General features: G+C 50.5%; 1 protein-coding gene across 38 annotated transcripts in view; it reads left to right on the top strand.

The window, feature by feature from the left end:
• The first annotated feature begins 224 nt into the window (after positions 1-224).
• Positions 225-10,318, top strand: part of Lrrfip1 (LRR binding FLII interacting protein 1) — a 132,310-nt gene continuing 122,216 nt past the window's right edge. For 19 of the 38 annotated variants that reach the window (XM_006988679.4, XM_076549571.1, XM_042259824.2 and 16 more), the window contains exon 1: positions 242-398. In XM_006988679.4, coding sequence (XP_006988741.1) covers positions 303-398 — 96 coding nt within the window. In that variant the 5' untranslated portion in view covers positions 242-302. Of the gene's footprint in view, positions 399-10,318 lie in introns of all 38 variants that reach the window. The other 19 variants (XM_076549585.1, XM_006988676.4, XM_042259840.2 and 16 more) reach the window with 6 other exon arrangements.

Below are 10,318 nucleotides of genomic sequence, written 5' to 3' on the forward strand. Positions count from 1 at the left end.
ATCCTCTGCTTCTGCCTTGCCCCGAGTGCCCCACGTGGGGGTCACCCTCGTCTCTGTCCTCCAGCTTTCTCATCGCCACCGTTTCAGCATCTCCATCACCACCTTGCCTTCCTGCATCCCACCTCGCGGTCTCCAGGGTACCCGGAGATCCCAGTGGTCCTGGCCCCAGCCTCCCGCGTCCCCCCGCGTCCCCAGCCCCGCGCTGCTGACGCCATGACGCCGCGGCGGAGCGAGGGGCGGAGCGGGCAGGCGGGCGAGCGCGGCTCCGAGACCGGTCCCGCAGCAGCTGTGCGCCGTGGCCGATGGACATGGGTACGCAGGGATCGGGGCGCAAGCGGCTCCCCAACCGGGAGCGGCTGACGGCGGAGGACGACGCTCTGAATCAGATCGCGCGCGAGGTAAGCGAGGCTCGGCCACAGCTGTCAGTGTCCCCCGCGGTCCCCAGCCGCCCCCAGCGGTCCCCAGCGGTCGCGCTCTGGGCCGGGCCCGTGGGGCAGAAGCACTGGGCCCCAGCTCCCATCATGGCCTGCGGACCACTCCGCGCCCGCCACACGCCGGTGGCGCTGCTACCCTCAGCCGCAGCCCCTGGTCCTTGTGGGCCTCTAGTCCCGGGGACTGGCTGAATCGGGCCACCAGCGGCTCAAGGTAGTCGGGTGCCAGTCGAGTGGGGCCCCAGTGCCCCTCATTGTACCGGGAAAGAAGGTTAGGACGACCCTGCTGACCAGTAGCGGCCCCAGAAGCCACATGGCCTTGCTGAAATGGCCTCAGTTGGTTGGTGACCATTGCCACATAAGGATCAGCTTGTGGGTAACTTCGGGGTCCCGTGTCTAGACCAGTCTGAAAGCAAGCCAGGGTATGTTTGGAGGTTTCATAAAGTTTCCTGGACAGTTCATTACAACGGCAAACCGGTTCTTTAATGAACTTCTGGTGTGGCAAAGGAGGGCGCATGGGTGTGCGTGTCTGCACAAACGCCCCGTTTTTCTCCCACAAAGATGCAACCCTTCAGGCTGCAACAGCATGCGTGACACGTGGAAAGACTTGAGCAAACTGGTGGCAGCCGCTCTGGGGGAGGGGGCCGACTGGTTAAGACGTAGGGTGGACAAAGGAATCAGAGAAATTTCTACTGCTTTTCTGTTCCCTTTGAGTGTCTTGTGCACATACTAACTTAAAAAAAAAAAGTCAATGCAGATGAAATCCGGGCTCCTCCCATCTCTTCCGTGCAGGTTGTGATGGAGAGTTAGCCTACATATTATTTCCACGTGGAAAAACTTCCCAGCAATCTAGAGTGCTGTTATATGGTACCGGTAGTGGCTGGGGTCTGCCCAGGAAGGGCTCTTCTAGTTGGTAGTTGTAAAATGCTTGACTTCACTTTTACTGGTATGTGGATTCGTGTTTGCAGAACACTGAGTTGGGAAAGGATTTTCTCTGTACAAGACAGGAGAGGTCTTTTCAGCAAACTCCTATCCATCCCCTGAAGTCCACCGTACAGCTCTATCCTCTGTGAGGCTTTCTGACACTTAGCCCTCCCGGAGCATGGTGGGTACCTGGTGCAGTTGACAGAATGTGCTGGGGCTGCCTGTAGTTGGTAATCTGTAGAAGGTGCCATCCAGTCAGGCAATATCTTACACCAAGGGCTCATAGAGACAGGTGGACGGTAGGTGATTGATTAATGGTGTTGGTTACAGGACCTTGGGCTGTAATTAATGTCCTGGTCACAACAGTCTCTTACATGAGTATGTGACCACACAGCAGACAAGTGTCCCTGGGAGAGCCAGAGTGCCCCACAAATCCCGGTGGCTGCAGGACAAAGGAATGAGAAGATTGGGAGTCCCGTCAACCAGTCTCTTATCGGCTGGTTGTTATAAAAATAGATTGGACGCGAGGCCGGGGAATGGTTCTGCCTTGCACCCAGGGAGCTGCAGTCAGCAGTTATAAAGACGGGCAGGAGTCAGACCTGAGCTTGCAGACTAGACGGACCATTCTGTACCAGCTGTGCTGGTCTAGAAAAGCCAGCTCCCCAGCCCCCCTCTTAGCCCCATTCTCATCTCTGAAAGAGGGACAGACTCCCCGAGGCTGTGGGAGACGAAAAGGAACAGCAGATAAAGTATATCCAACTAACTCTGGAAATGAGTGTACCCCACCACCACCGCCACATGCCCCCAAAGCCCCAGTGAAAGTCAGCCACAGATGCGGCCCGTACCCAGACCTAGTGACAGTCATTGGAAAGATTGCAGGGAGCAGGTGATACTGTCTGCTCTGCAATTAAAGTCTGTTGCCCAACTGTGAAATTAAATCAGAATTCAGATGGCAAATATCTATTCCCTGAGTTGTTGAGCATTCTTATGAACATTAGCCAAATTGTCTCAGGTTTGGTACTTTGCTATTCACTCTTTAATTGGATCGTGGTATCCAATGCCCTATCCTAAATACACCAGTTAGTGGGGAAACTGGCAAGGATTTGGATCAAAACTGGGTCTGGCAAGATAAGTAGAATTCTCTTGTGATCCTAGCACTGGGGAGGCTAAGCTGGGAGGATACAGAATTGGAGGCCAGCATGGGCTACATAGTGAGACTCTGTCTCACAGAAGAGAAGGGTGGGTTGGAACCTGTAGGTCCACAATGCCCGTAAAAGACACGATCTGATCGGAAAGGGCACGGAAGGGCCTGGAGGTCTGGAATGAGAGAGAATTCCAGCTAGCAGATGGGATCAGAGGCTGCTTCCTGGAGGAAATGGCATTTTGAGCTCTGGAAGGATGTATCTACCAGCTAGATGGTTCGGCTGCCAGGACAAAAACCCTAACCACTTGACCTAGATGGGGGACACATACCAATGGAGTACAAAAATCCTAGGGGAGGCAGGATTCCCCTCCTGCTGGTACTCGTATCTCAACACTACAGGCTCCTGAATGCTCACCCCATCCACAGGTGGAGAGGTGTTGTGTGCAAGTTCACTGGCCTCCGGGTGGACAAAAGGAATCATCCCAAGCTGGCCCCCTGAAATGTGCGGTCTCCTCTGCCTGACTCTCTCCAGAGAGCTAGAAGCATCTCTTTAGGGAACTTCTGCAGGTCTCTATGGCTCTCTTGCTCCAAATTCCAAGGCCACAGATTGCTGGCTTCCATGAATTCCCTGTGACAAAAGGAGACAGGACTACCCATGCCCGGCCTGGAGCTGGGGTGGGCCAGCTTGCCCTGAATTTTTTTTTAAGATGTTGTAGAGACCTGAAAGTGGCAGAGTGGTTATGAAAGTGACAAGGGGTGGGTGGCCTTCAAGAAAACAAGTGGAGATTCTGGGTCAAGGTCATCAGAAATCCTGAGCCATGTTCAGTTCTCCTGGGGGTCTGAAGTTCTCTGAGACAGAGGAGAACTTTTTAGTGTCCCCTCCACAGCCTGCCTTGTCTTTGCACATCCACGGGTCCCACCTGGCTCCAACCCAGCAAGCAGACAGGCTGTCCTCTAATATGCCTCTGGCCCATCAGCATTAATTGGATGGTCTTTGGGAGGTAGACTTCTAGCATGATGCTGGGAAAGGGGCCTGCCAGCATTCTTCAGACATTAAGACATGGCCTTCTAGGAGGTTAGGAGTGCCAGATCTCACATCTGGGCAGACGTGCTTCTGAAGTTCTCAGAAGGTAAATCCCAGGGCTGAGTCTCCCCTCCTCCCACTTGGAGCTTCTGCCAAGGACTTTGGGAGTGCCTGGACTTCCCCTTCAGCACTCTGCCCAAGGCTGTTCAGGGTCCTCTTCAGGCCTTTCCAGCTGCTGTCACAGCAGCTGGCTTCATATGGGTCAGTCTGTTATGAGCTGGTGAAGGCATCTCCTCGGGTGGTGAGTTGGTCCCTCCCTCTGTGGCCCATAAGAGATGCCTTTCCTCATTCAGCAGGGCAGGGCAGGAAGCGGGGAGGGGGACTCTAGTCCATAACTGTTCCTGAAGCCTCTTGTCCAAGGAACCCACTTGTAAGTGCATCCCCCTGTCATGTGGTCCAGGAGCATTGAATGTTGAAAGCTTAGAGCCGACCCCCCAACTTCACCTTCACTGGGCAAAGCTCCTAATGTGTGGAAGGAGAGGTCCTGCAGCCAGCAGAGTTCCTGGAACAGGGAGCCTGCAGCCATTAGCTCACGTGAGGACAGAGCATGTCACCTCCCACTCTGGTGACCTCCTGCCATAGGCTCACAGCAAGATCAGGCTGGTGGTACTTGTGCATGTGCACCCTGATGAGCCCACGCTCCATCCTGCTTGCCTCTAGGGCTCTTGCAAGAAACCACTAGCAGCCACATGCCTGCTGCAAGCTCTACTTCTGGGGAACCTGCTATGAGCACCACATCTGTATTGGCAAGCCCATTAAGATAATCCTTCCACATGCTGTCTCCTTACCACCCTTCCAGTAGGCCTCAGAGCTCAGCCTTCGTGAAGCGACCCTGCCTCTGTGTCTTCTCAAGCTTCAAGGCCATTGAGATTGCCATGGGTTGGGGTGTGCTCATGGGTTAGCTCATTGGAGACCCATTCCCTCCACCACCTACAGCATCCAGCTGACCTGGCTTTCTTGGATTGAGGGATCTGGGAGGAATTCTTACTCCTGGCCTCTGTCATAATCCCCATGCCCATTGTGACAGCACACTGAGGCCAGCTATTGCCTGGATTTGACAAAGAGAGGAGGAGGAGGAGGAGGAGGAGGAGGAGGAGGAGGAGGAGGAGGAGACAAAGACGAAAAGTAGTCCTTTTTGTTACCCAGCCACTTGACTTGAACCATTGTCTCTGTAAGTCGGGTCAGCTGGTAAGAACCTGATGGACACTGGCTGGCAGTGCCATCCAGGGTGGCTAGTACTGTCAGGAAGTGGTGGTACCCCAACTTCCATAGGGTGGGAAAACATATGGCTGTTCATTGTTCAATGTGAAGAACTTCCCCACCTCAACTACTAATGAAGCCACCCTGGGTGGCCTTCCTAAGAGAGACACAGATCTGGAGGATGGACGTCATCTGTGAGGTATTATGAATGGCCAGAACAGGAGTTCCTGGGCCTGTGAGCTTGGACTGTTGATGTGATTGCCAAAAGATGGAAGAGACTAGAGAGGATTCAGGGCCTCGGCTGGACAGCCTGCTGTCTCTGGTGGCCTCTGGGCCCCACCCACAGCTATTTCTACCAGAGCCAGCTGTCTCTTCCTCCATCTGTGGAGTCTCCATGAGTCCTGGCTTCATGCTCAGTGTTGGGATTTTACTAGGAAAGGCTGAAGAGACCAGAGTGAATAGTAAAGACCACGGTCCTGGACTGTAATCAAGCTTGTCAACCTAGAGATCCTGTCAAAGTGTGGGGCACAAAAGGAGGAAGAGGGGACCATAGCGAGCCAGCCATCCTCAGGCGTTTCATCCCGTGTGTGCTGAGTCCATGAGAAGAGCAGAGCGTTTGACGCCCCATCTAAGACTTCACCGCAGATGACATCCTGCAGTCAGGCCAGCTGCACCTGTCCCTAGGGCAGCTGTCCCCAACTGACCTGTGAGCCCTCAGCATAGCCTTCCATGAGGCAGACACCAGTGTCCTCTGCCTTCCTATATCCGGCACCTTCTTCTTTCACTCCTACATCTGTAAAAACTTAATTTTTTTTCCAGCAAACTAATGTGCGGTTTTACCTTTGCCAAGTTCTCAGGCCGTGATTCACACAGCTGGAGAGTTCTCTTAATCATTTTTAAGATGTAGGGTGTTTTTTTAAGTGTATGTATTTGTGTGTATCTGTGTGAGTTTATGTGCACCGTATGCATGTAGGAGGGCAGAAAGCATTCAATCCCCTGGAACTGGAGTTCCAGGCACTTGTGAGCCACCATATAGGGTGCTGGGAACCAAACCCAGGTTCTTTGCAGAAGCGATAAGGTTCTTAATGGCTGAGCTATCTCTGCTTCCTGAACTGTCCTTTTAATACTTGTCAGACCCTGACAAGTTCTCTAGTGAGAACTCTCCCATGGCTTCTTCTTACAAGACTGTGTATGTTGGTTTGAAAGCATTAGTAATAAGCTCAGAGTCACCAATAGTGCCATGGTGTCACAGTAAGGACAGAATCTCCCCCTTGGTGTCATGCAGCCAATAGCCAGTCCAGGTTTTTTTGTTTTGTTTTTGTTTTTGTTTTTTGAGACACGGTTTCTCCATGTAGCTTTGCGCCTTTTCCTGGAACTCACTTGGTAGTCCAGGCTGGCCTCGAACTCACAGAGATCCGCCTGCCTCTGCCTCCCGAGTGCTGGGATTAAAGGTGTGCGCCACCACCGCCCGGCCAGCCAGTCCAGGTTTTAATTGCCTTCTTCGTTCTTTCTGTCTTCTGTTACTCCTGTCTGTCGTGTGAGTCTGAATCTGGGCCCTTGTCTGTGTCTGTAGGTGTCTCACAAAGGGCTTTGCGCTACCTTTTATTGAGCAGCCCAGGAGGCGTCACTTCGGGGAGGAATGAGGGATACTTTACAGAAGTCTTTAACGGAGTTTACAAGGGACTTAAGTCACAAACTTCAGCTGACCCCAATGAGCAGACAGTACTAGAAACAGAATTGTTTATCAAGCGATATGCAAATGTTGTGTGCTATATTAATGGTAGATGTTCAGTTTACAAGATTGTTTTCAACCTATAGTTGCTGTTTTTTAGCAAATGAATATCATAACACACACACATTGCTCTCTGGGTCAGGGTCATGGAAGAGTAGTAATTTAATATTACAGCCATGCATTGACTTAGGTTGTAAACGCTGATTACATGGGAAATCCAAGGCAAGTAAGGTTGATTGTTACATTGTTTTCTAGAAGGCAAATTAAACAAACAGGCTGAGCACACAGTAGGATAGCAGCCTTGAGCCTTCCATGACCTCAAGGTATGAGTGCTGTGTGCTTTTCCGTGTCAACCAGACACAAGTGAGGGTCATCAGCAGAAGGAGCTTCAGTTGAAGAAATACCTGATTAGATCCAACTGTAGGGCATTTTCTCATTTAGTGATCAATGGGAGAGGGCCAAGCCACTGTGGGTGGTGCCATCCCTGGGCTGCTGGTCCTGGTTCTGTAACAGGCTGAGCAAGCCAGGGGAAGCAAGCCAGTAAGTAGCTCCCCTCCATGGCCTCTGTATCAGCTTCTGCCTCCGGGATTCTGCCCTGTTTGAGTTCCTGTCCTCGCTTCCTTTAGTGATGAACAGCAATGCTGAAGTGTAAGCCAAATAAACTCTTTTCTCCCCAACTTGCTTTATGGTCATGGTGTTTAATCGCAACAATAGAAACCCTAACTAAGACAGTGTGTGTGTGTGTGTGTGTGTGTGTGTGTGTGTGTGTGTGTGTGTGTGTGTGTGTGTTGTGTGTTGTGTGTGTGTATTGTATGTTGTGTGTGTGTATTGGTTTTTCGAGACAGGGTTTCTTAGTGTAGCCCTGACTGTCCTGGAATTCTCTCTGTAGACCAGGCTAGCCTCCAACTCACAGAAATCCACCTGCCTCTGCCTCCCAAGTGCTAGGGTTAAAGGCATGCGCCACCATCATCCAGCTCAAAGGTGAGGTCCAGCAAGAGTTTGTTTCTAGACTATAAGAGATATTTTCATAAATATTACATTGCCACAACCCTATAAAAGACAAATATTTAAAGGGCCCATAAGTTCCTGAATGCCCTGGTGAGTATCAAAATTTTCACAGATATTATGCATATAAATAGATATTCTATTACTAAAATACTACTTATAAAAAATACTCAGCCAGGTGGTGGTGGCACATGCCTTTGATCCCCCCCCAGCACTTGGGAGGCATAGGCATGTGGATTTCTGTCAGCTCAAGGCCAGCCTGGTCTACAAAGTGAGTTCCAGGACAGCCAAGGCTACACAGAGAAACCCTGTCTTGAAAAAGAATACTCTTTATGGATTTATCAAGTTTAGATGACGATGTTGGCTTCCTGGGTTGAAGAATCAGAGTGGGTATCCGTGGACCCAAGTAAGGCCTCTCTCCATCCCCACATCTCCATAGTGTATTTCCACTGTTGTGGGTTAAATAATATGCTCATTGGTGTAATGACAGGGTGATTGAGGTATGGGCACTAGAGTCAGGTTTTGTAGATGTAACCATCCTATTAAATAAGAAACACAGAGCCAAATGCAGAGTTAAAAGCCCAAGAGTTCAGAGCAGTAGCTAAGAGCTGATACTAAAAACCCTTTCTTACCCTTCACTGCTGCTGTCATCCTTCCCCTCAGAAAGAGACTTACTTCCTGTGTGTCTGTCTTTTTATTGACTTTCTGTTCTGCCTTCTCATTGCTTGTAAACCCAACCACATGACCTCCTCCTTGTCATTGCCTGCCTATTCAGACCTCCAGGTCTCTATAGTTGGTATTGAGATTAAAGGCGTGTGTCTCCATGCTGGCTGTATCCTTGAACACACAGAGATCCGCCTGTCATGTGATTGGGATTAAAGGTGTGCACCATCACAGCCCGGCTTCTGCTATGGCTTGCTGTTAGCTCTGACCCCCAGACAACTTTATTTATTAACATACAAATAAAGTCACATTTCAGTACAAATGAAATATTACCATAAGGTTTCATGGGTTCAAATCTGTCCTCTATTCATGATCAAAAGCTAATTGCATAAGCATGTGGTCTCCCCATAAGTACAGTAGGGAAATGTTAATAGTCCACTTCCCGTGAGGTGGTTATGAGGACAAATGAGGGATGTCATGTAAAAATCTCAGAACAATGGCCAAAGGCCAAAGTTAGTGTTCAGGAAATGCCAAGGAAGGTGACCATTTTGCATACTACAAATCACTTTGACTGTTGAGCCATCTCATCCACCTTTCTGTTTTTCCTAGAGTTATTTCTTTTTATTTAAATTGCTCACCTGATCTGTAATTCTTCAAAGTCTTAACAGAATTCTTTATGGACCCATTTTGTAATATAATTAGACAAGTCAGATCATCATGTCATTCCATTTGTTACCCACAACTCATCTAGTCAGGTCTGGGTGCCCCAGGCTTTGCCCACCCCGGCACTTACTCCCTTTTTACAGCTCTGAAGGATCCTTTTGCCCTTTTGGGTGGAAGGGTTCAGTCCCTGTCTCCTGGATTGTACATTGTCTTTCTCGGATCAAAATGCGTTTTGCTGGAACACATCCTTCAGTCACTTTCTGAACAAGAGTACCCTTTCCAAATATTTGCACATCTAAAAAAGCCTTATTCCACTCTCATGCTTGATGGATAGTTTGGTTCTATAGAGAGATCTAGGTTAAAAATAAGGTTCTGGAAAATGTCAACAATTTCTCTGTCCTCGGAAGTGGCTCCCAGTTGGCACTGTTGATTGAAAAGAGTCCTGTACAGAAAGGGAAGGGGTGGAGCTCCGTCCTCTGTGGGGGGAAGGCTGTCCTCTTTGGGAGGAAGACCGTCCTCTGTGGGGGGAAGGCCGTCCTCTGTGGGGGGAAGGCCATCCTCTGTGGGGGGAAGGCCATCCTCTGTGGGGGGAAGGCCGTCCTCTGTGGGGGGAAGGCTGTCCTCTGTGGGGGGAAGGCTGTCCTCTGTGGGGGAAAACCGTCCTCTGTGGGGGGAAGGCAGTCCTCTGTGGGGGAAGGCCGTCCTCTGTCGGGGGAAGGCTGTCCTCTGTGGGGGGAAGACTGTCCTCTGTGGGGGGAAGGCCGTCCTCTGTGGGGGGGGATGGCCGTCCTCTGTGGGGGAAAGGCCGTCCTCTGGGGGGAAAGGCCATCCTCTGTGGGGGGAAGGCCGTCCTCTGGGGGGGAAGGCCATCCTCTGTGGGGGGGAAGGCTGCATTTGCTGGCATTCACTTGAAACGCTAACAGAACCACACCAGAGGAGTGTGGGAAGTAGGGCTGGCAGATTTGCCAAGGACTTGCCGGTGTTACCTAATAAGTCAGTAAATCAACATGGAAAAGTAAAATTGAAAATGGATTTCTGCCGTCATCCCAATACATCTTCCTGTTTTATTCTGGCACCTGGGGCTGTTCTGAGGATGGTAGTGCTGTCCACGGTTTCAATGTGGTAATCTGCTTTCATTGCCTGGGTCCCATAGCAGCCCCTTTATTCTTGCCATCCTGGGCTTTGCCCGTGTGTATTGAGCATGGCTAGCTTCCTTCCATCTGGAAATGACTATCCAGAAGTTCTGAGAGGTGACACTCCTGTTCTGAGAGGTCTGTGGGTATCCCAATCCCGTTAGCTCCCTCCTCTCTTCCAGGCATGCCTATTGTCTGCACAGATCTTCCTTTTGGTTTTTTTTTTTCTACCTTTCTGACTTTTGTTGGATTGTCTGGGAGAGTATTCAGATGAATCTACTCCTACTAAATATACCTGAGCTATATTTAATGTTAATTTCTGGAGGCTTCCCTCCCCCC

The sequence above is a fragment of the Peromyscus maniculatus genome, chromosome 13, assembly GCF_049852395.1.
Source record: "Peromyscus maniculatus bairdii isolate BWxNUB_F1_BW_parent chromosome 13, HU_Pman_BW_mat_3.1, whole genome shotgun sequence".
Lineage (NCBI taxonomy): Eukaryota > Metazoa > Chordata > Mammalia > Rodentia > Cricetidae > Peromyscus > Peromyscus maniculatus.